This window comes from Lethenteron reissneri, chromosome 27 (genome assembly GCF_015708825.2).
Source record: "Lethenteron reissneri isolate LAM-NWPU_2019-01 chromosome 27, ASM1570882v1, whole genome shotgun sequence".
Lineage (NCBI taxonomy): Eukaryota > Metazoa > Chordata > Hyperoartia > Petromyzontiformes > Petromyzontidae > Lethenteron > Lethenteron reissneri.
In genome coordinates, this window is record NC_083805.1 from 8252431 (window position 1) to 8278580 (window position 26150).

General features: G+C 44.2%; 1 protein-coding gene across 1 annotated transcript in view; it reads left to right on the top strand.

Annotated features, from left to right (window-relative positions):
- LOC133348501 (unconventional myosin-Ic-like) overlaps positions 1 to 26150 on the top strand; it is a 95137-nt gene that overhangs the window by 56343 nt on the left and 12644 nt on the right. The window contains exons 14-23 of the mRNA XM_061561343.1: positions 596 to 687; positions 1876 to 1970; positions 3128 to 3174; positions 4376 to 4456; positions 4619 to 4724; positions 13665 to 13782; positions 19688 to 19801; positions 21392 to 21468; positions 24247 to 24315; positions 25863 to 25947. Of these exons, the coding sequence (XP_061417327.1) occupies positions 596 to 687; positions 1876 to 1970; positions 3128 to 3174; positions 4376 to 4456; positions 4619 to 4724; positions 13665 to 13782; positions 19688 to 19801; positions 21392 to 21468; positions 24247 to 24315; positions 25863 to 25947 (884 nt within the window). The remainder of the gene's footprint in view (positions 1 to 595; positions 688 to 1875; positions 1971 to 3127; positions 3175 to 4375; positions 4457 to 4618; positions 4725 to 13664; positions 13783 to 19687; positions 19802 to 21391; positions 21469 to 24246; positions 24316 to 25862; positions 25948 to 26150) is intronic.

Below are 26150 nucleotides of genomic sequence, written 5' to 3' on the forward strand. Positions count from 1 at the left end.
ATCGCGTGACGTCATTTATGGACGGCCCCTACCCAGAATTCCCATACCGCTCAGCCACGCAGCGCAAGCAAGTAGTTTGTCGTTGACGGCTCAGATGCTGCTTTATAATGGTTTCGCTTTCCGCGTGAAAACGGTGCGTGTTCCGCATTGTGCGAAAAGTGTTACGTCGTGGAAGAACCGGGCTGTAGCGAAAGTCCGTTGTGTGAACACGACGCGTTCAACGAGGATTTGCCGTACACAGTTCCGGGAAAGTTGATATTGTGATAATCGTTATATTTTGAAATTCGTTATCGAATTGTATCATGAAAAAATTCTATTCCAGCAACCCTACTAACAATTGCTTGAGGGTTAATCTCGTAATTTTTTGCACAATGTTCAACAGTTTAATCTGCCGCCACATTTATACGGGATGACAACACATTTACCGTTTATTTATCTGAGCTTATCTTGGCCGTGGGAGATGTCTCAAAATAATATGATGTCGATGACCTAACCTCTTGTAGCTAGACAATAAACCAGTGCTGCGGCAGCTTTTTCTAAATGTGCACAATTGCTCTCGATGTATTTTCTAACGATGCAATGTCCTCTATCTAAGGATGAAGAATGTCTGCGCCCAGGAGAAGCTACTGACCTCAGCTTCTTGGAGAAACTAGAGGGGAGAATTGGAGGCCATCCCCACTTCTTAACGTAGGAAACTCATCCAATCTAAAAATGGATATATTGCATATTGCGCAGGATAACCAAAAAAATACAGGGGTAGAGTGTGTGTGTAAGTCTGTGATAGTGGTATCTTTGTCACGCCTATGTGTTTATCACACAAACTATCACATTTGATTCTTGAAACGAAAGGAACGTGAACCACAGCCACGAGGGCATGGGTTTCGAGAAATGGGATCGGCTCCCTATTTGGACCGGCTAAAACTCCGATATGCATTGCAGTCTTCGTATTGTCCCTGACCCACCCACCCCTGTATACATCTATACTCTAAGAGAGTGATGACGTTTCAGGGGGTGACATTTAAATGTATATGTTCGACGTAGTTTGCCCGTTAAATAATTTCTGCCCACGTGTTTACGTCAATTGTGGTGTTGTTTTGAGGATGTGCTCCTAAAAGCTATTTATTGAGGTGCCATCGTGGTTCAGATGTGAAGAGCCCTGAGCTAGCATTGATTAAATCCTCGATTCTGGGCAGCCACCCCATGATTCAAACTGGGTTCTCAATGGTATTAAGTTATGGATTGGTCTCTCCTGGTCACCAAAGAATGCACACAAAAAAGCGTCATCTTACATTTGGTTTTGCACTTGATTGATCTAAATAAGAATAATAATCTTTATGTTCGAGGAATCCGATGAGCTATGAAGCTCCAGCAGGGGTGGGTCAGAAAGTTACGCTAAATAATATCAGAATCAAATTCCACTGCGAGAGTTTAAAATAAAAATGTTTTTTCTTCGTGGTTCTTTCGGTAAAGTCACGAAAATGGAAATAATAAAATAATAGAATAAAGCATAATAAAATTATTCTCACGACGTTTATTATTTTATTATTTCCATTCTACGTGACTTTACCGAAAGAACCAAGAAGATGAATCCCTGCAGTCACGAAAGCTTTAAATCGAAAAAAAAGGTTTTTATTGATGTCGACCTCGACAATGTCACAGCAGTGCTTGTGAGAAGGCGTGCATGGTAAGAAGGTCCCTTTAAAGATGTATAATAAATCCTTGGAGCTATTCCCTGAACGCACAAGCTCCACTGCTCTAAGATTTCTGAACTGAATCTTAACCTCACGTAACATAAGTGATCGAACAAATGGAATAAAATGGGGAAATGTCAGCATATGTGAGACAGAATTTGTTCGTTTATGCATTTACTTGCAGCCACAAACTTGGCGACCATAAGAACAGAAGAGAAATCAAACGAGATGAATTCCAACTGCGGCACTATGCTGGAGAGGTTAACTACAACGTGAAAGGTCAGACAAGTAGACAAAAATAAGTACCGAACCATTTGAAAACTGTTTAATTGAAAATGTGATACGTGAACGCCACTGTACATCGAATTACTTTATGTTACATCAGATCTTCGTGCTTATTCTACTGTGGTTATTGACAGACTAAACATGTCTTTACATTTACTTTATTTACCAAAAGCTTTTAGCAAGATGGGTTAGTATTTATAGTTAATGAAATGAAATGCAGTTTAATTGCTAAATAAAATTAGCACACAAAGTTAATAATTATGATAATTTATCGACATTGGAAAATTGGATGAAGGCCTGCCCATGCCATATGGTTAATGGGGGTTGTTTTTACCATACTTCACCATGCTGGTCAGTGCAGGTGGGCAAAGGGGGCCCATACAGCTGTATCACACATCACTCTCTTGTGATGTTAGCCCAGGCCGGATATCAAACTCAGGTCACTAAGTTCATAGGACAAAACCGGTAACCTCTTCGCCTCTGCCACAACGAGCTCTGGTTGTCACACACGTGTATTAGCTTGCAGTGTAATGTTTTGTCAGTTTAACACGTAGCAGGCTTTCGCGACCAATATTATTCATAATCAACGTTTTTGGGTTTAGATCACGTTATTTATAAATGTGTCGTAACCCTCCACCACCCGAAACGGCCAATCAGTAAAAAAGTGTCACGTTGACAAAAGACAAATAGTTCACTGCTTTAGCCCACCGGTGTGTTGAAGCGTGAAACCACAACATTTACAATTTTACTATACTTCACCAAAATTGTTTTTTGTAAATGTTGTGGTTTCACGCTTCAACACACCGGTGGGCTAAAGCAGTGAACTATTTGTCTTTTGTCAACGGGTGGTGGGGGGTTACGACACATTTATAAATAACGCGATCTAAACCCAAAAACGTTGATTATGAGTGTAATGTTTGATTTAGTTCACACCTAAAACAAGTATACAAAATAAATGTATATATTGTTCTGTATCGCCATCATCATTACCTTTGACAACCATTATCTATCAACTGCTGGATGATAGTCTCCCAATGCCAGTCCCTCGCAGCATTTCGATGTCATGATTCTTACTCATTGTCATTTTAAATGACAAACAGTCATTTGTTAGAAAACTGTATGCGTTGTAACTGATCATTCGTGTTTAACAGGATTCCTGGACAAAAATCAGGACCTACTCTTGAGAAACCTAAAGGAGGTTTGTTTTTTTAATGTCATTTTGTTTAAAACTTGGTTGTGCAAGTTAACGTCTTCTTCATAGATTATTTGTAAGTCACACTTGTGCAGCACATGGCGAACAAAGGGGTGTCAGGTGTAAAGTAAATTATCGAAACATTTTCTGAGTCTGGGTAACCACGTATGGTGCGCGAAAAAACTCGACTTTCACGGGTTACTGTTTTTAACATTTCGTCATGCACGTTAGTACACTTTGCGGTATCTATAATATTTTCTCGCAAGCAATGTTCTTACTGCAATGTTCTTAATTGCTCGCCGGTTTGGTTAAAGGTGATTATTCTCGTATAGAATGGATTTTGTATTATTATTTAAAAGGAAAGGTCACTGGGTAAGTAATCCGTACCACCTAATCCTGTTGTAAAAAAACATGAAACTGTAATAAATGGAGGCCCCTTTTTTGTCATTACATCACAGCTAATTGGAACAGAATACACTTAATGGGTATTCATATTCTTTGGGTCTTTTGGTGAAGTCACATAGATAGGTTCAAAGAAAATAAAAAATTAATAAATATGAATTCCTGCAGTCACGAAAGCTTTAAGTCAAGGTTTCATGGGTATTGTATTACTGCCAATTTTCTGAAGTAATGGGAGTACTGGCTGTTATTTAATAATGCATTCAATTAATTAACTTGAGATTAGAGGGCAAACAAAAACGCAGTCGTTTAGTTGTCTTGAAAAATGAATTGTTTATAAAAATTGGGCAATCCTATGTAAAGTTAGTTAATTGGTAGTGGCCTTTTCCTGATTTCCATCAGTTTTAATGTCACACTTCACGGAAGGCAAATGACTCAGTTCACTGATGGTGGGGATGTATGTATGTTGAACTTCTTTCGCATCGTACATAGCCAACCGAGATCATTTATGTGTACATATTTATCGCAAGACTTAACGCAGTTCAGCACCTGAATATGACTATGCCCTAAGAGTGATACCAGTCAACCTCTGGGCTGAATATTTGGGAGCCTTAATAATAAAAAAAATGGTTTAAAGATGTTTTTATTTAAGTTAAAGGCATTATATTTATAATCCTTCTCGAAAGACATTTACAATTTTACACCAGCCAGCCACGATCATCTGTATATGTTATTCGTGTCAATAATTCCCATATGTGCATGTGTGTGTATGTATATGTGTGTGTATGTATGCCTTCGCCACAATTAGGTCATGTGTGGAGCTGGAAATGTGATAATCAAGGAGTGCTTCTGCCCCCAAGAACTGAACGAGAAGAAATGGCCAGGAACTGTAAATACATAATTCAATTTTATAATCGAGCAAAAGTTATAGATGTTTGTTTACGCGAAGCACACTTGAACCAGTTCTGCACATTTTCATCTGACATACTTCATGGTAAATTTTGATAGCGGCATATCTGTGGGATGTTTTGAATGTTATTTTTTAAATTAGATTGGTGCCCAGTTTAAGAGCAGTCTGGGGAAACTCATGGAGATCCTGATGTCCAAAGACCCTTCCTACGTTCGCTGTATCAAACCCAACAATGAAAAACAAGCTGGTAAGTAAACGCCCACCCATTGCATAACCTCATGTAAATCTTTATCATAACACTGGGTAATTCAGTCAATTCAACGCCATTTTGAAATTCTATAACGTCTAATCGAACACGCGACTAATTTACCGTTTCATAGAGCACGCCCTGAAGGGGGTTCTCTTCCCTTAATGACGACGTCCAGCGAGGAGATTGGAGCTATGAAATCAGTTTTTACTGGTAGGAACCTCCTGGTTACACCAGCCCACAGGGGATTATTGTGTCCGTCCGTCGTGCAGGAAGGGGCTGGGTGGGGAGGGTGGGGAGGGGCTGGGTGGGGAGGGTGGGGCTGGGTTGGGAGGGGAGGGGCTGGGTGGGGAGGGTGGGGAGGGGCTGGGTGGGGAGGGTGGGGAGGGGCTGGGTGGGGAGGGTGGGGCTGGGTGGGGGGTGGGAGGGGTGGGGCTGGGTGGGGAGGGGCTGGTCACCCCGTGGTGCCCTTATAAAACTCAATGTTTAACCTACTCACGCCGGCTTGTGCCCGCCCTCACAGTCCGGCATATTTGCGGAATACACCTCGCCGCCGTTGACCCTGGCCATTGACCGAGCAACCCAACGTTCCTACCAGCTCCCTCCGCATGAATGTGTTGTGCATGTGCCAGGTGTATTATCACATCACAGGATCGTGAGAGGTGGCGGCAGCGGCTTGGGGGGAGGGCTTCATCCAGCAGTGGATTGACCATGGCGGATGATGATGAAGGATCGGTGCAAGATACGCTTAATATGACAACGCGCGGGTCCTTGACACAATGACAGTTTTGAGTTGTTAACTGCTGCCCTAAGGCTTACCCCCCTGAACACTCTCAGCATTACAGAATCGTTTGACACATTGACTCACTGACTGCCTGCTCGGTGTATGAGGACAGTTGAATTGGCTGCGAAAATGCCGTTGCACAGTAGATTTTGGAGATTCACACTCCAAACCCAGTCCACAACTTTCACCTTCTGCTCAACTTTGTTCATATCATCTAATTTCCCGAGCTCGCTCAGTAAAAAATTAAAACGCATGAACTATGATCTATCACAGCTCTGATAGTGGTGTTTGTTGTTGGCCACTTGGCATTTTTGGGGCCTTTGGGCCTGGGGTCAGCAACTGCGTATTGATAAAAGCGAAAATCAATCTTCTGTCTGACATGCGGCGATGAGAATGATGTCAAGTTATAGTTGCCAACCATAGTGTAAACAAAACGGTGACGTGTGCTCTCTTTAATCGCAAGTGGAGTTGTCGTGGTAGCTCTTGTAATTGTTATTTATTCAACATGTTTTTGAAATGTTTCCTCAATTTTTACTCCAATTGTGCTATCAGCATCGAGTCGCGAGATGAATAATCCTTTCACCAGAGCAGGGCAACGCTTTATTTGTGTTACCATTTGTAACGTTAGAAGTTACATGATTACTTAGGTAGTGGTGAATTGATTTAAACACGCCTGTACAAGATCCTCAAAGTCAGCAAAATGTTTTCCGTTAAATATTTCCCGCCGTGGCGCATGGGGGCGATAGAAATTGAGACGATGCCAATTGAGTCGTGAATGTTGAACCCATTCTGCCTGTTCCGGTGTAGATTTCGCTCGGCTTTTCAGAGTAGAGTTGCCACCTGTCCTAATTTTCCCACGATCGTCCTCGATTAAAAAACTAGGAAGTCTTCCCAGGACTATAAAAACCCTGGTTTTTGTCAGTTGCGTAATCATGTTGTGCCACTCTAGACAATGTGGATCTCTCCTCTTCTGGTTTTCTGAGATATTCTTCTTCCCATGACATGTCCCGCTTATTTTATATCTCAGAGGTGACAACCTTATTCAAGACTATAAGCAACTGCTGTTGACTTTAAATATTCACGTATTTCTCGCAAACATAGTAGCAACCATTGGCACGTTCAGAACATTTGTAGTGGCCATTGGAACAAATGTGCGAACAGTGTTTGGAAAGATCCGTGGGCAGTAACGTGGCCCAGTGGCATCATGTTCGCTGCTCGTTGCAAAGTTTCGTGGTTCGATCCTGGCGGCCGCCCTGGTTAATGCTGCAGTTGTATAAACCGTAAAAAATATGCCGTCTACTTCATAGTGAACGTTAAATATCCCTCATGACGTGTGAAATGAGAAGGCCATTGTATATCGGCATCATGGTCCAAATTTGCTCAAGTTTTGAATTTGCCCCGTAAATTACTCAATTTGCAATACGCATAGCAATCATTGCCCCCTAATTGCAGACTAACGCCCATGAGCAAGCCAAGTGCTGAATCACCTTCTGCCCCACAGTGACCGCTGCCACTGGGGGTACCCCTTTCAGAAATGAAGTAATTTGCTTATTGTGGGTAAAGCACTCTGAGACACTGCTGCGTAAGGGAGGGTGCTCTATCAAACACAACTCAATTATTATGCATTATTGTTGCGTAACTATTGCAGTGCACAATGTATGCCGACTGCTCAGTTGACAATGTGATGAAAGAGCATCATGTTCTCAATTGAGCTTCCCCAAAGGACAACAACTGAACGAAAATCGTGCTTACCGCCTCCATGAATATCAATTAGCATCATCACCCATTATGGGGGCTTTCTCTCTTTTTTATTTATTTTTAAAACGTATTTTGAGAATTATGATAGATTAGTTTGACTTCATAATGAGACCGGTGGGACGTCATGTTTTATTTCTCCCTCTTCTCCGCTGTGACTGACAAAGTGGAATATCTTTCAACAACTAAAACGGTTCCCAGCGACTCTTGCCATGCGAATGTTTCACAAGTGAAAGAATAATAATAATAAAAAAGTTGCTCGCTGGGTGGGGCAACACCTGTTTAATTTGTGGCAGTGTTGTGGTCGCAACCACAAGCACACCTGTGTCAAGATGCGGATTGAGCAGCCCTTGTGGCGATACGTTCAGTGGTATTGCAACACGTGTTGCATTTTCGGGACCGTCGAGATGCATTTGCTGTTGATGTATCACGCCTACGCCTTTAGAGATTTGAAAATCGTTCAACCTGTGATGGTGTGTGTGTGTGCGTACAATGATACGGTGCGACGGCGTACGTTTTGACTCGCTGGAGACTGAGGTGTAGGCAGATATGCGTGAGAAAAAGCGTTGGATTTTTCCAACATCATATAGAAAGATCATGGTTACAGCATAATACAAATGTAATAAAAGGACTCGGACACTTCCTTCTGTCTTCGTGTCTTTTATTGGGTTCTCGTCCTCACCCACACGGCACTCTGTTATAACTCTGTATTTGTAGCCCCCGGCTATTCACTGCTATTATAGCTCCTTCTTCCCTCTGACTCTCTGCTTCATCTACAGTAACCTCCTCCCTGCAGACTCGCTGCTACCTCTATGCAGACTCCCGCTGCTACCCCCATGTGCAGACCCTCTGGCTGCTACCGTATGCAGACCCGCTGCTGACTCTGTATGCAGCCCCGCTGCTGACTGCAGCCTCCTCGCTGCTTCGGGTCGGTCACCGCTGGCCAACGGCGCCGATCCTCGCTCCCCCGTGTTCGTGGCGATCTCGCCACCCTCCGCTTCGCCCTTCGCGGCCTCTCTCTGTTCCTGGTTCCCCGTCACTCCTCGTCCTCTTCCGGTTCCCCTCCTTCTATAGCCTAACCCCTCACCCCCCCACGTGACCTAACTCCTCCCCTCCTGACGTCACCTCCGGAGGGCCGTTTACGCCCGCATTACATCACCCTCCCCCATAAAGAAAATCCAGCCGACCTCGGCTGAATTGCAACCTGACAAGAAATGCGGGTGTAAAGGGCCAACACGTAAAAAGACACGAAGCATGCAACAACAATATAACCAGAACACAACACAACACAATCTAACGAAACGTGAGGGATTTCGAGCGAGTACGGGCAGCCGGGCCGTCCCGGACGGTCGGCAGACCACCCGCCGAGCGGGAACGTGGAAGGGTTTTAGGGGCGACGGGCGCAAGTTCTTCCGTCGCCATTGGAGGCCCGCCACTGTCCCGCTCGCGTCCAGAGACATCCCGTACTCGCGTCCGCGGAGGGATAGGAAGAGCTGCAGGTCCCGTGGGTTCTGCGGCTCCAGTCGACGTCCCACGAGCGGAACGTCCTCCCCCCTGCGCTGTCACGGCCGGCTTGTCTGTGCCGGAGGGTCTTTCTTTGGGGCGTCCGCTGTCGAGGCCTCCTGCTGGGGCGGCCCCGGAACCCGGGCCCAGCAGTCCCTGGCATAGTGGCCCCGACGGCCGCAGCGGAAGCAGTCGACGTCGGGGCGGCGCGCAGCGGGCACCCCGTCCCGACGCGGCCGCGCCGGCGGCGGAGCCCGCGGCCCTGGCCCGCTTCGAGCCGGCCACGGAGTGGAGGCGGCCGACAACTCCTTTGGGCCGGTCGCATCCGGCACGTACACGGCCTTCGTAGGGTCCCACCCTACGGCCCCCCCATCGACGACAGGACCGCCCGTCCACGCCGTCACCTGTTTCCAGCGGCGGAGATTGAACTGGGCGTCCAAACACTTGGCCGCGGTCCGGGACGTGAGTTTTTCGTGACCGCACGCCTGCATGGGAATGCCGAGATCTCGGGACAACTCCAACATCTTCCCCAAGATGAGTGGTTCCAGCAGGTCAGGCTCCGTCTCCGGGTAAGCGGCCATAGCGAGTTCCAACACGGCGCCCCTGTACGCTACAGGTGACTCCTCAGGTGCGCGTTGCCGCTGCACGAATCGGCGATGGGCGTCATCCGGTGGCTCGTACGCGTCCGCCATTTCCTCGAACACCCCTCGCAGAGTTTTCTTCTTCGCAGCTTTTATAGAGCGAAAAAAACGAACGGACTCATCATCAAGAAGAGTCGGGAGCACCTCCAGTGCCTCAGCGTCCGTCCACCTTGCCGTACGTACCGCCGCCAAAAATCTGCAGGCGAACGCACTCCAATCGCCCCCGATGGAGAACTCTTTGACGGTTGTAAGGTGACGACTGCGACTCCTTGGCTTGCTTCCGTCCGTCGCTGACTCTTCCGGCGGTAAGTTCAGCAAGGCGTCGCAACGCTGTGTCGCCAAAATGGCGGACGATCCTCGCGGCGGCCCCAAAATGGCGGCTTCCCGCCTTCCGTGGTGCGCCACGCCCAAGATGGCGTCTTCACGCCGCGTGGCCGATGGCGGCGCCATCGAAGACGACCCGGGCTCCTGCCGATCACCACCATCACCTTCCAACGCTGCCCTTGGCGTGACAAGGTCACACAACTCTGTGATGACGGTTTTTAGGGTTGCCAGTTGCTCCGCCATCCGGATCCATCTTAAATCTTCGTCCTTCAACGCAGATGGGTCGGACGAAGGGGCCACCTCCTCGACGCCCGGGCCCTCACGGATCTCTCCCTCCGCCGAAGTGAAGCCGACCTCAGGAGGAAGATCGTCGTCGTCCGAAGATGAAGCCGACGCCGGGGATGGAATATTCTTTTTCCTCAGTTGTTTCGCCATGCCGTTTCACTTCTGACACCAGTGTAATAAAAGGACTCGGACACTTCCTTCTGTCTTCGTGTCTTTTATTGGGTTCTCGTCCTCACCCACACGGCACTCTGTTATAACTCTGTATTTGTAGCCCCCGGCTATTCACTGCTATTATAGCTCCTTCTTCCCTCTGACTCTCTGCTTCATCTACTGTAACCTCCTCCCTGCAGACTCGCTGCTACCTCTATGCAGACTCCCGCTGCTACCCCCATGTGCAGACCCTCTGGCTGCTACCATATGCAGACCCGCTGCTGACTCTGTATGCAGCCCCGCTGCTGACTGCAGCCTCCTCGCTGCTTCGGGTCGGTCACCGCTGGCCAACGGTGCCGATCCTCGCTCCCCCGTGTTCGTGGCGATCTCGCCACCCTCCGCTTCGCCCTTCGCGGCCTCTCTCTGTTCCTGGTTCCCCGTCACTCCTCGTCCTCTTCCGGTTCCCCTCCTTCTATAGCCTAACCCCTCACCCCCCCACGTGACCTAACTCCTCCCCTCCTGACGTCACCTCCGGAGGGCCGTTTACGCCCGCATTACACAAATACTGCAGTGCGTGTGTGGGCGGTTAATCGGTCAGGGCGGATGTGCGACGTTGTTCTGTATGCTATGTTTGTGTTTGCAGTATGATGTTGCCATCTTCATCGATAGTGTTACGACATGTTGTTATTTTTTTGTTACCAACTAGGGCACTATTGGGAGCATAGGCAGAGTTTGGCTTCTATATTTGGGGGGTGGGGGACAGGGGGTTCGCTTTGACCCTCACATTAGTAATCGTGGGTGCATATAATTGTATTTATTTATAATCTTCACTGTAAACTACTCAAATTAAATTAATAAAAGTGTACAGTTTGTAAAGGTGTCCAGTTTGGGGGGAGGGGCGTTGCCGTGCCCCCCCCCCCCAAAAAAAAAAAAAACTCCGCCCCATGATTTGGAATCTACCGCTGGATACCCAAAATATAATCAGGGATGCCTGGGGGAGGGGGGGGGTACATTGGGTACTGACGGTCATGGAAGCTCATGGAAAGGGGAGGGGGGTGAGGGCATTGGGGGGGTGGAGTTGTGGGGGGTGGGTGGATGCGTCACAACTAAATATATTCAGGTGCATAGTAACCGTCAAATAAGTCTCACTCTCAAGTTGATTTGTTTTACAATTTGAGAACCCAAGAGATCAGGATGAGTCTCATTTGCGAGAGTGACCTGTGGCAATATACAATAACAACATCAACAACAAAAACATACCATTTAACTGGTAACTGGTATTGGACAGACGTTGCAATGCTGAAACAAATACCTGCAAATTACTCAATTGGAATGACACACAGCTATATCGCCCCCTATTGCGAAGACCTGGTAGGACACGCCCGACAAATATTATTGAGACTCATTGAGGTTTTGCTGGGCACACAAGTGTAATCATAATACCATTTACGATTCCTACTTTTATTTTACCAGGTAATGCCGACTGAGCAATGTAGCTCTTTCTGGCCACAAATGATAGCTCAACGAATTGGCTCATCAAGTGGCAATTGATAGCAAACCAAATACTCTGAAACAGGAGGACCCGGAGAAAAATCCACGTGACCACGGGGATAGACACATGCAGGCTTAAACTATACAGCAGGCGTCAGGGTCAAAATCGAACCCACGACCTCCTGCACCCTGACCAATTTTATTTTCACCACTACGCTATCGTGTGTGTCTCCAGGCCCTTTTAAAGAGTTAATATGTAACTGTCGGTTACTGCCCTTTTTTTGTGCAGCTCACCAAGTTCATCCCCATATAATAGAGTAGATACTTAAAAGGGGCCATTAAAAAAAAACAAAGTATCAACTAATTGGCATTAAAATAAATAACCAACAGCGCCTTTGACGCACAGAGCAAGGCACTGCGGGCAAGGGAGCAAGGCTGTTATGTGCCCCTTAGTTGCCCACAACAACACAAAGCGGCATGCGTGGGGCGGTCTCTATCTGCTCTATTCATGTTGCACCACACTCTCGGGACGTTGACAAAGTTGTCCTTTGTGCTGACGTCTCTTTTGTTTCAACTGCTATCGTATTCTTTGGTTTGTGCTGCGCTTTACGATCCCTTTTGGCGCCCTAGGTCACTTTTGTTGCAAATGAGAATTGAGCTTGAGCGAAAGGACACTTGAACACTTGTCACGATAGCTTCGCTGCGGCGGCGAGTGGGGAGGCATCTTGTCCACGTGGGTTACCGGGGGCCACGACACCGCCTTGTTTTGCTTCCAAACACGAAGAGATCCTTATTTTTTGTTTGAGATATGGATTTTGGAGAAGGATGCCGAGATGAAAAGATGGACAGAAATGAAGAGCAAATTGGAGAGATCTGGAAAGGCATCAGTGAAAGAAGAATGACAAATCGACGTCAGCAGAAGGAGTGGGATGAACCACATTGGACTCGTTCTGCGAGGGGGCGGTTTGTTGAAGAAGGTCATGGAAGGCAGAACGGAACGGGAGAGGAATTGGAGCAAAGCTGGAGGACTGGGATGTCGGAGGAGTTTAAGGAAGGGTCACTTGTGGAAGTGAAGAGAAGGGCAGAGAACAGTGAAGGATGATTGATCATGGGTGGCAGCCAAAGACCTGCCCTCAAGGCAGAGTACCAGAGGCAAATAAGGACACTTCATCCAGTCCGAAACGTAACGTAACATGCAGGTCGTGAACTTTAACATGTGCAAGTATTGTTTTTTTTTTCAATTGTCTTTTTTTTCTCTGTGGTCATTAAGGCCCCCCACCCACCACAAGCTCCTAATGACCAGCCCCCACTGGGAAATAACAGTAATACAAATCTAATTGCAGTAGGGGGAGCAGTGGCATTGTGGTCAACACGCTGCGTGAAAGCATCCCCAGGTTCATAACAATTCCGTGAATGTATGGTGAACATCTACAGCCCCCCCCCTCCACGACCCCTCCTCACTTGTTCCTAACATTAACTGACTGGTCTGGTGAAATACGGTAACACAAATCTCTGCATGATATGCATCCCATTCTCTTTGGTTCGTTCGGTAAAAGTCACGTAGGTAGAAAAATAAAATAAAACAAAAAATAACGCGATTATTTTTTGTTTTATTTTATTTTTATTTTATTTATTTTTATTTCTACATACGTGACTTTACCGAAATAACCAAACAGTATAGATTCCTGCAGTCACGAAAGTTTCAAATCAAGATACATCTCATTGCCAATCCACTGCTGGAAGAAGGCCCTCCCCACGCTCTCATCACCTGTGCAGGTTTTTTGTACCATACTATACTACGGGTTCGTGAAGTGGGGGAAAACCCAGGACCAGTTCGGATATCGCTCGCCAGCCACGTCAGCCGTGGCCGCTAATCGAAAACGCGTTGCGCTAACCACTGCGCCACCGCTCCACCAAATATTATTATGAATAATATAGCACTGTGTATAAAGCGTGTGCAAATCACTCTGGTTAATTCACCGTTGAATTGCATGCGTTTCACCGCAGATGCGTTTGACGACACGGTGGTGCGGCACCAGATCAAATACCTGGGTCTCGTGGAGAGCGTGCGTGTCCGGAGGGCAGGCTTCGCATACCGCCGCAAGTACCACTTCTTTTTACAGAGGTACTGCCGGGTGCCCGTGTGTGAAAATAATCATCGTCGTCGGCATTATCCTTAGGTTTTTTCGGTAAAGTCACGTAGATAAAAAATTTAAATTAATAAAAGTAAAAATAAAATAAAAATCACGACGTTTCGGAGGCAACACAAGCTTCCGTCTTCAGGTGGAACCGTCACAGCACGATAGCTGTATCAAGTAAGAGCTACTTGATACAGCTATCGTGCTGTGACGAAACGTCGTGATTTTTATTTTATTTTACTTTTATTAATTTTAATTTTTTATCTACGTGACTTTACCGAAAAAACCTAAGAATATGAATCCTTGCAGTCACGAAATCTTCAAATCTAGAAGTCGTCATTTTCATTATTATCAGATCATCATCCATCCCTGAACCGCAGTACTCATGGGGTTGCCGTCGCCGATGCCTCGGCTGTCAACTTTCATGACTCTTTCCCTTCGCAGTCATTGTCAGTTGTTGCACTGGCGTCTTATCAGTGCGTGTTGTCACATTTGTCATCCAATTAGTCTCGGATCGTCTTCAACTTTTTCCTTCGGCCATGCCACATGAGATGATGGCGGTTATGATGTTGGATCCCCCCCCCCCACCCACCCACTTCTGCGATGTGTCCATCGACAGTACCTCGTTTCGGTGATTTCAGCTCACATCCACTTTGATCTGTACGACATATCAGGATGAGGATAATGCTGGTGGTAACTGTAGAACGCAGCATAGCTGAGGGAATGTGTCGGTGAATTTACTCGCTTATTTTACATTATAAGTAGGTGGCCGCCGCATTTCTACCAACAAGTCCGGAGCATATCCCAAAAGCAATTGAATCCCTGTGTTGCAATTACGCATTTTGCTTTGATGGTATTTTTAAATCCTTTATATTAAGTTCACTTGCTTGCTTGCTTGCGCGCTTACGACCGTGCAAATCTTTCGGTCGTTTTTTAACCCACTTCCCGTGATCCAATCGAGCTGACATTTTGCACACAGACTCGTTGTGCGTGACAATTTATTTTCGTGAAAAATGTTTCCAAAATTTGACACTTTTTAGGAAATTGTTTTATTTATTTAATTACCAATTGCTTAATGGTGGCAGGCAATCATCTGACCCATAGGTGGCAGCCATCTCAAGCCAGAGGAGGAGAGGACTCTAGCCGCCACGCATATAAAGGATTTATAGTGAAAAACTTTGTTTTTACGGGTAAATTTTTTACGCAGCGACTACAGCGATCGCTACCCGCCATATCAAAAGGGGCATTCATGGTGTTGGTGAATTGCTGATGACTCCTTCACAATCGTTGGCTCTCGACGTGCTATACGCCTCTGGTAAGTTTGTGACTAACTCAGAATCTTCCCCTTGGGCGCGTCAAGTCAGAGCAGAAACAGCGGAGTCTACATCGGCATTGGCGGGGTTACGGAAAAATGTTCTCAACCACAGTGGCATGCTTCTGTGTATGCTTGTGTATGCAAACACACGCGCACCCACCGCAACCCGGGGGAGAGTGCCAGGGCTGTTTGTGCTTATGTCTGTTTTCCAGTCTTCCTTTCCTCGTCAGGTCAGTCAATATCACCTTATTTAAACAGGAGATGAAATTGAGGCACGTGAAACAGCGTTGCCTCTTTTGCTTGGGCGATCTGGGTGAAATCATAACCTAAATGCGACCCACTCAGTTCACAATTTCACGGGGCAAGTGAGAAGCATTTACGGTCTTAATTTAAAAAAAACATGTTTGTCACCGGCGATTATGAATTTAATTATCCACGGGTCATTATAGCGTGTGTTTTTAGATGTGTATACACTCATTGGAATACAGGTTTGTTTGTGTTTTATTCCTGCTACTGACCAGTAACACGACAGACGTATATCTACCAGGATAAACAAGTGTAACATATTATTTGGGTCTTTTGGTAAAGTCACGTAGATAGAACAATAAAATAATAAAAATTAAAATAAAGTGAATAAAAATAGAAAATTATAAAAACATCACGACGTTTCCCCCCTACCCCCTCTCGAAACTTCGTGATATTTTATTATTATTTTTATAATTGTATTGTTCTATCTACGTGACTTTACCGAAAGACCCAAAGAATATGAATTCCTGCAGTGACGAAAGCTTTAAGTCAAGATTTAAGTGTAACATAAGCATAACAAAAATCACAATCCCTTTAGAAAGGATGTACAAATCCATACTTTCTTTTCTTTGCAAACGTTTCTAGGTTTACACTTTTCCAGGCAAGAATTATTAATATTTCATGCTGCCTCTGTGGTACGGTATTTTCTGGTTATTAATGTGGATTTTTAAACAGGCTGTCACATTTGTTTAGCATATTAATTTTGAAGCCATTTGTTGACACTTTAGATATTTTGTTAAATGGCCCATTTCTAGTATCTTCTCGATTATTATTTTCATTATATGGGGATGAACTTTAGTGAGCTCCACAAAAAAGGCAGTAACATATTATCTCTTTCAAAAGGCCTGGAGACACGCACGATAGCATAGTGGTGAAAAAAAAGAAAAAAAATGAAAAAAATATATATGACCCCTGCCAAATCTCATACAGCGTCTTTGGGGGTTTGAGCACCTGCGCAGAGCAGCGGAGAAGGCATCGTCAGTGCAATAAAAGAACAGAGATTGCCTCCAGCCTTTCAGAGCCACCACAGATATTACGTGAAGATCATAAACTCCACGATACTTTTACAATATTTCTTAAAACAATGGTTCACAGTTCCTTTCTCCTCAGATATGTTGTACAATCACAAGGTCTGGTATGTATGGTATTACATTCACCTGTTATCCGGGTTGCTCATCTGACCCAAAAATAAGCCCGGGGACAGGGGGGCCATGTGATGCTTCTGGTGAGGTTGAGCTTCCAGAACAGTGATTTACACCGCAAAGGAAAGTCGACTAATTCTAGATTTGAAGCTTTCGTGACTGCAAGGATTCATATTCTTGGGTTTTTTCGGTAAAGTCACGTAGGTAAAAAATATTTGATACAGCAAGCGTGCTGTGACGGTTCCACCTGAAGACGGAAGCTTGTGTTGCCTCCGAAACGCTGTGATTTTTATTTTATTTTTTATTTTACTTTTATTAATTTAAATTTAAAAAATTTACCTACGTGACTTTACCGAAAAAACCCAAGAATATGAAAGTCGACTAGTCTGTGCCCATGGGATATTTTGTGGTGCAGCGCACAACTCAGCACCTCCAGAATGATAGAATATTCACAAAATGTGTTATATACAGGGTGTTTTAAAAAGATGAACCAATTTTCAAAGTAGTATATTTCACGATGGCACCATGTTACAATTACACAAAAAGTTACAAACGGTTTAATGAGTTATCAAGTTTTAGTAACCATTTTATAAATGCTCTATGTGCCCTCCACCTGCTGTACGGACAACATCGAGACGATAGCTGAATTCGTCCCAAACGCATCTCAAAGTGTCTTTTTCCACTGAAGTCACCGCTGCCATGATTCTGTTTTTGAGGTCATCCAGATTAGTCGCTAATGGTGGCACAAAAACACGGTCTTTGACGTATCCCCACAAGAAAAAGTCGCAAGGGTGTGATGAAACGCACGCTGCACCGCAATAACGGATTCAGTTTTGCTGAACTGCAGAACGCAAAACGCCTTGTGTGTTGCGGGGTCGCCATCTTGTGAATCACTGAGGCTAGGGGCTGTTTGTACGCTGGGAGAGGCATCGAGCGGTCATCATTTGAAACTCTATGCCCCACCCTCTCTATGCCCCGAACTTTCAAGTGGTAAGAGTTTCATTCATGGGCGGTTCGTGGTTGCAGAGATAGAGCGATTTCAAATCGGGTCCATGTATTTCAAACACCCTGTATACAACTTCGATAACTGTATTGCCTTCATTATTGGAACATTATACGGCAACTGTCTACACACCGAATATTTCAGAATAGTTGCCTCTCGGAATTTCACTACGGTTGAACAGTGGAAAGAAGACATTATTGCAATGGAAATGGTGCAAGCTTAAATCTCGATCAGGGTCGACTCAACACTTCATCATTGAGGCTGATAAACATGAGTGACAGTGTGGGATATCAAGAGTGATTTTCATGTGTACAGCCTCAGCCCTGGCAGACGAATGCACTGAGTATACGAGTGTCGTTCCATACTTGTTTGACAAGGAATCCCCTTCATCTTCAGTCTAATGTATTCCTCTTTGTACTGATTATTTATTACAATAACGTAACAATGCCAACTATTTCACTGGAAAAGCGGCACTCACTCTCAAAACTGCTTTTCAGGAACGTCCTGCATTGGGATGTTTTGGAATGGGGGAGTAAACTGGAGTACCTGGAGAAAATTCACGCATACAGGGACGTGGCACTCAAAAGCTAAACGCATGTCGATTCAATAATCTCCACCACGCAGCCCCATGTCCACAACACCTGGCATGCCCCTTGCTGGGCACCCTTCCAAGTTTTTGCCAGGCCCAAAATATCTGCTTAGCTTTGTGAGATCCTCAGAGGTCAGTAGTGTTGAGGATCCATGTTATTTATATGGGATTATTATATTGTGTTTCTGTTATACAGGGTGCGTCAAAATTTTTTGAACACTTCTGAGAATTTCCAACAATACCACAAAAAATGTGCTGCCTCCGGGCTCTGGAGACCACTTGGAGAAGATTCCAGGCACGCGTTGACAATGCTGGTGAACAAGTGGAGACCCTTTGACTTTTTGAAGCTATTAACATTTACATTTGTTATCATTTCGATTTAAAGCTTTCGTGACTGCAGGGATTCATCTTCTTGGTTCTTTCGGTTTTATTATGTTTTATTTTTATTATTTTATTACTTCCCTTCTACGTGACTTTACCGAAAGAACCAAGAAGATGAATCCCTGCAGTCACGAAAGCTTTAAATTGAAATCTTTCGGTAAAGTCACGTAGAATGGAAATAATAAAATAATAAAAATAAAACATAATAAAATAATTTTCACGACGTTTCGGCCACAACGCAAGTAGCCGTCCTCAGGTGGAGAGCAGGTCTGCCCTCCATCCCAGCTTAAATTGTCGCTCCAAGCCTGGAGTGTGTCATTCAGACTCTGTCTACTCGACAGACATGCTCTCCACCTGAGGACGGCTGCTTGCGTTGTGGCCGAAACGTCGTGAGAATTATTTTATAATGTTTATTTTTATTATTTTATTATTTCCATTCTACGTGACTTTACCGAAATAATCAAGAAGATGTGTTATCATGTTACAGTGTATTATCCGTTATGTTTCCATTACGAACGACAGTCCCATATAAGTGTCAAAAACATTGTAAGCATCCTGTATAAGAATGCACTGTCGTGGCAATCCCAGATGGCGACATGGGGTTCGGATATACAGCAGGGTACATTTTGCTATCCAGGTTCCTTTCGATCTTAAAGGTGCATTGAAAAATTATAATACTCCTATTGATGCTCCTGCTGTTGTGGAGTGGCTCATGCAGCCAGCTATGGCTGCAAGGTTTTGGTAGTACATGTTTATGCCATTTATTGTGAAAATTCCGTCACAGTTCCTATGATTGCTTTTTCATTGCTTTCATGGCTTTATTTTGGTGATTTCGAAAAGTGTATTGGTTTAGCCATGTTTGTTTGTTGTAGTACAGAGTTAGACTGATGGCCTTAATCTAAGTTGTCTTATGGTTGTTGTTGTTTGACTTGCATCCCACTGGGATTTTTGCACACAGTGTTGGTGTACGGTGTTTTTTTTCTGCAATATTTTGCTGTCTTTTCTTGGATTTTCTGTTTGCACTTAGTCACATATTAACTTTAAGATGTTTTTTGTTCATGTTTTTGTTTTTTGTTTGTTGCGGTTGCACCCGATTCAAGAGCCGAATGGCTCACAGGGCTATACCAAATAAATGAACTTGAACTTGATCTCCCAGATACAAGTCGCTCTGTCCGGAGACGTGGCCGCACTGGAGAGGCTTGCCGGCAGAGGGCGTGGCCAAGCTCGTGAAGTACATTGGATACAAACCAGAAGACTACAAAATGGGAAGGTAGTTTTTGGAAACTTGTCATCGTCAAACTCAAGTGGATTAATGTCAGATTTTTTTTTCCAGTTGCGTACAACATCTCCGCATGCTCGCGCATTACAGACAATCACAGACGACCGTTTTTGTTGTTGTTGAAGCTGCTCTGCACAAAATTGGGCAAATGGAAAAGCTCGTGTTGTGGTGACGTTACGTGAACATTTAGCACCGACACCTTAGTAAGGAGTGGCGCCGACGTTCATGTACTGCACGATGAGGCTGACAGCCTGAATTCCATTCCAGACTCACGGCTAACATCAGTGGCAAGTGACATCTAAACCATTGCTTGGCCACTCGCCTTCACTGACCCGTCAATAACCAGCGCACAGCATGGGGACGCTTTCATCCAGCAGTGGATTTCCAACACGCTGATATTATTTGGATTCTTTCTAAGAAGGTGCACGTATTGTCCACTTGCTCCATCTTCAAAAATCCTCTGCAGCGATCACTGTAGGCATTGTGCTGCCACCTCCTGGATAAAAACGGAAACCCCTTTAACTCATTCGAGATTTGAAGCTTTCGTGACTGCAAGGATTCATACTCTTAGTTTTTTCGGTAAAGTCACGTAGGTAAAAAATGAAATTAAAATTAATAAAAATAAAATAATAAAATCACGACGTTTCGGAGGCAACACAAGTCTCCATGTCCACGTACACTTGCACCCCGTGCTCTCTTTTAGCCCCCCCCTTCCAATACGTCATCATGTGCACCAACAGGGACTTGCGCACAAACACGTCCACGTCGACGTCTACGTGCACCTCGTGCTCTCTTTTAGCCCCGCCCCCCCCCCTCCCGATACGTTCCATTCATTGGCTACCACATTCTGATAAGCCCCCCCCTCTCCTCCCCCTTAACTTGTATTTAAGAACTTGCATCTTGGAATCCCTGCCTCACTTGATACAGCAAATCTGGCTGTGACGGTCCCCTTTAACTCAACCAAACGTCCTGCCAGCCAGCCAGGCAAGCCACGTGGCATATACATAGAGCGCGAGACTCGGGGCCAAGATGTCTGTAGCACACGCGACAATGTGTGATCCACCCTGTGGTTTAGTTGCATTGGATGTGCGCACGTCCTTTTTGCGATGATGTTGATAGGTCAAGCATCCCATTGGAGACAAAGTGGTCGATTCGAGCGTAAATAGAAAAGCAGTGCAATTTACATATTTGTACGATTATATGCAGATTTGTGTCTTGTTCCCACTCACAAATTTGGTTGAAATTTCTTTTCTTACGAGCACATGATTTAGAGCCGCAATATCGCATGACATTGTGGTATTTTTTTGGTCTTGCAGAAAATGTCTCTTCTAGGTCCGTGCAATCCCCACGACTGGAGGTCTGCCGTGTTAAAGAGACTTTATATCTAAATGTAGGGCTCATTTGAAGTAATCTATACGAGTGCTGACTTACGTAAAATGTATTATCATTCAAATCTCGTAAAAGTTTTCGGGTTGTGCTCTGTTGTTCGGCGTGACGTCGCTCCGCGTAGCGGGAGCTTCTTCAGGATCTGTGGGGAATTTAACTTCTCAACTCAGGTAAACTTTTTTTTTTCTGTTGCAGGACTAAAATCTTCATCCGTCACGCCAAGATTGTTTTTGCTACAGAGGAGGCATTTGAAAAAAAGAAACAGATTTTAGGTAACATCGAATTCACTCGAATCCAGCCACTGCACTATCACATGTTCAGGGTGGCCATGATTCTACATCATTCATAACTGCACGTGTGGATATTGAGTGATCATCAACGGCACACTACAACACTGGATATGGATGCGTGTTGAACTTCTTTCGCGCAGGGTGAAGCCAACCGCGCTAATCGGAGGTGCAGGGGAAGGACAACAAACACTAAACACAAAAAGCAATTCTAAACAGATGTTGGTTGAATTTGTCAAATCTTGAGATGCCGTTTTCGCCAATGCCATGGCATACATGAGGATAAACTATTAATCCCCACCACTGTGTGTGAGTTTGTGTGTTTTATAGACATAGCTCAAAATGCTGTCTAATCATAGTTATTTAATAATGGATGATACCTCTATGTAAAACCTATGTTTTCACGATGCATATATTTAATCCATTCATTTCACGACTATGAATGTTTTTTTACAATCATGTGAATGTTACATTGAAGTTAACGTAAAAATAATGAATGCCCCCACCTCTTGACAATTTCTCAATCCACTGGGAGGTGGTTTAATCGATTCCTACTTTTTATATAAATGCTATTTTCCTATCATCTACAGTAGGGGTGGGGAACGTCCGGCCCGCGGGCCGTGTAAGGCCCGCGAAATCATTCGGTGTGGCCCTGCCAAGGCAACCGCAGGCGGGACTCGAAATTCAATAAATCTAGGAGCAAACCTGGAAAAGCAGTTGCGAGTAGCAACATCATCAATACCCAGCTAACATCACACGTCTCACCAAAGAGAAGCAGTTCCAGCCATCGCATTAGGGGTGAGTTAATTCAATGTTTGACCAAATATAACGGGCTAATTTTTAAGTTGATAATTTTGTATGGCCCGCGAATGATGTTATAAATATCCAAATGGCCCTTGGCAGAAAAAAGGTTCCCCACCCTTGCCCTACAGCCACACGTGATCAATTAGTCATGGCATTTCTTATTAACACACGTGGCATTGCTTACACACACGTAACATAATTCTACACTGAATGGGCAAAAAAAACTTTCTTTAATGTTATTCCCGCATTGTAATAGACGAAATAATGAGGACCGGTTATGGAAATGAGACTCAAACACCGTGTGTTGATTAAAGGCCTTAATTAATTCAGGCAGTGGCTTAGTTCTAATGAGATTTAAATACCATCACTCTCTTGTTGAGCCTTCAAGCAGTAGTGACAGTGCCTGGAGGTGTGTGTTCAATTGCCGACAACGTGTTTGTTGTTTTGTGTTGGATATTTCTACCTTATTTGACATTTCTGGCATACAGTTGGCCCTTTAGCCGCTAGAAAAGTAAATGGCGCTTACGGATTAGCCCCCAACGTACACCTCCGTAACAATCCGATGCATGTCTGATAGTTGTGAACCTGTGTATCGCCATGGGTGTTTCTTACTCTTAGTTCTTTCGGTAAAGTCACGTAGGTAAAAAATGAAATTAAAATTAATAAAAAATAAAACAATAAAATCACGACGTTTCGGAGGCAACACAAGCCTCCGTTTTCAGGTGAAACTGTCACAGCAAAATATCTGTATCAAGTGAGAGAAATTCCAAGAAACAGATATTTTGCTGTGACAGTTTCACCTGAAGACGGAGGCTTGTGTTGCCTCCGAAACGTCGTGATTTTATTGTTTTATTTTTTATTAATTTTAATTTCATTTTTTACCTACGTGACTTTAACGAAAGAACTAAGAGTATGAATCCTTGCAGTCACGAACGCTTCAATTCTAGAATGGGTGTTTCTTTCAGCAAAATATTACGTGGAAAGAGGGGGGGGTCCTAATTCTGAAATGTCACAACATTGGCTATTCCCGAGTCACTTCTTCCCCTATATCACAGTGTTTAGGGTCACGTTGTATGCACTGCCTGTGCAAAATCAGACTCCTTGCATAGGCGGAGTTTGACTTCTATATTACGCGGGTGCATATGATTAATATATATTTAAAACAATCTTAATTGTAAACTACTGAAAATAAATTAATTAAGGTGTCCAGTTTGAAAGGGGCATTGCCCCCCACTGCCCCCCCCCCCCCCACAAACTCCGACCATAACTAACACCAACACCAATCTCTGGCCATGTCTAGGTAGCTCGATTGACAACCAGTTATGCTCCTGTAAAAATGACCAAATCATCCTGAACGGAGTCGATTTCATCAACTCTATAAAAAGCTAAGCAGGTTTGAGCCTGGATCGGCATCAGATGGGAGAGTGCCTGGCAATAACAGGCATCGCAGGTTCGGGCAGTAAGGTGGCTGGGATATGCCAATGAATTCATGAATCTCTCTGTGTGGAGCTGTGAGTCCTTCTTTCTCGTTTGAGTGGTGGGTTTTCTCCATGTGCCTAAACGCTCGTTAACAGGCATTGGCCAAACATTGCCATGCAGGACCATCCTGAGAAAAATAGGTCCTTCTATGGGCATCATGGGTAAATAAATTACATTATTTTTACAGTATAAGCTGGATATAAGCACACCTTATATAAGCACCGTTGTCATATAAGGGGAGGCAAAGGGCAACTTCTGATACAAGCACACTACTGCGTATATAAGCAACACGCGGCCTTGCTTCCAAGAGGTTGTGCTTATGCCCTTATTATGATACAGTATAATAAAACATTCCCTCTTGAGCACACCTGTCGCAGGCATATGATCGCAACTGCACTCGAGTGGTCGGCGTGGAGATGATGCGCGTGTTGTACTGCCGCATCTTGCCTGCGTAGCCGTGTCGCTGTTTTGCCTTTTCAGCGGCCAAGATTCAGGCACGCTACAAGGGTCACTGCCAACGAGTGGAGTTCAAGAAAACAAGAGGCGCAGGTTGTAACAGTGCTGCTGTTAAATTTCGATTTAAAGCTTTTGTGACTGCAGGGATTCATCTTCTTGGATCTTTCGGTAAAGTCACGTAGAAGGGAAATAAGAAAAAAAGAAAAATGATTATATAATTTTATTTTATTTGTTTATTTTATTTTATTATTTTATTATAATATTTTATTATAATATTATGTTATATTATTATGTTATTTTATTATATTATTATATAATATTATTATATTATATTAATACATTATTTTATTATGTTTTATTTTATTATTTCCATTCTACGTGACTTTACCGAAAGAGCCAAGAAGATGAAGCGCTGCTGTTGTTGGGAGTGGCGTTTTTTGTTTTGTTTTGCTTCGCCGTGATGCGTGTTTTCTCGAAGTTGTTCTCAAGTTGCTCTGAACGACACTCGTTGACGAGTCTCACAATCGCGCACTTCGGCTGCTGTGCCGTCAAAAAAAAACATCCTGGGAAAAAAGTGAATGGCTTTCAAAATGAATTTCAAATGTCTGCACGTGCCTAGCCTTTGTAGAATCCTGACGAGACAACTCGATGGGAATTGATGCAAGAAGAGGTTTTTCCCCCATTTTATCTGGCAACAAAACAGGTGTTATGTTGTTAAAACACCAAACTGAAACCTTTTACAAGGGATCATGTCTGCATTAACAACAATACTTGTGGTCAGAATGGAAACAAAAAACGTACTCTGATAATAAATGCATTGTCCTTGAAACTGATTGGTCCACACCAGAGACAGCTTTCTTTTGAGCCTAGTCTCAAAACGGTGTTAGACCAGAGGACGCCAAAAGGCCAATCAGTTTCAAAGACAACGCATATATTATCAGAGTATGTTTTTTGTTTGCATTCTGACCACAAGTATTGTGGTTAATGCAGACATGATTCCTTGTAAAAGGTTTCAGTTAGGTGTTTTAACATCTCAAAACCTGTTTTGTTGCCAGAAAAAAGGGGAAAACTTATTCTCATATTTTGGTACTAGCAAACGAGGTCCCATGATGTAATTGATGCAGTCAGGCTTGGCTCTCACAAACCCAAGCCGATTTTGTTTTAATAGAAACAAATTTATCGTTCAAAAATGGAACGGCTACGTTGAAATCACATAACATGAAAGCATACAGTTTTTCTAGAGAACTCACTCTACATTAGTTGCACATCTAGCAGTCGCGTACAACTGTCTTCGCTGTGTTTGTCCCTACCTGATGACGGACGCTTGTGTTGCGTCCGAAACGTCGTGATTTAATTTAGTTGTTTTCATTTTTATTTTATTTTTTACCTACGTGACTTTACCGAATAAAACCAAAAGAGTATGGATTATTGTAGTCACGAAAACTTCTAATCTAGAATTACAATTTTCATTTTCAAGCTTTCCTTTGTGTGACTTACGAAATGAAAAGTCGCAGACTCTGTAAGCGCTCCTCGTGCGCCGTTAATGAATTGGATCGGCGCAGCAATGCTGCTTATTACAACAAAGGATCGCATTTAATTTCAAAATATACACCCACACAAACGCTCGCATCTGTTCACAGCTGTCAAGCTGGCGGCTCGCTGGAAAGGACACATGGTGAGAAAGATGATTGCGAAGCGCAAATGGGCTGCAGAGGTGATTAGGAAGTATGTGCATACAGACGCGTCGCATTGCACTGCTGTACGTCTCACACTCGTAACCCGAACCGCAGTTGACACCTTCTTCCCATGATACACACACTTCTTAATATCGTTACGGTGCCGTGCATATAATCTTCACGATTTGTGGCACTCCTCGCTGTCTGTGATCTCTGCATTCGTAACATTATCACCATGGCATGCTCTACTAT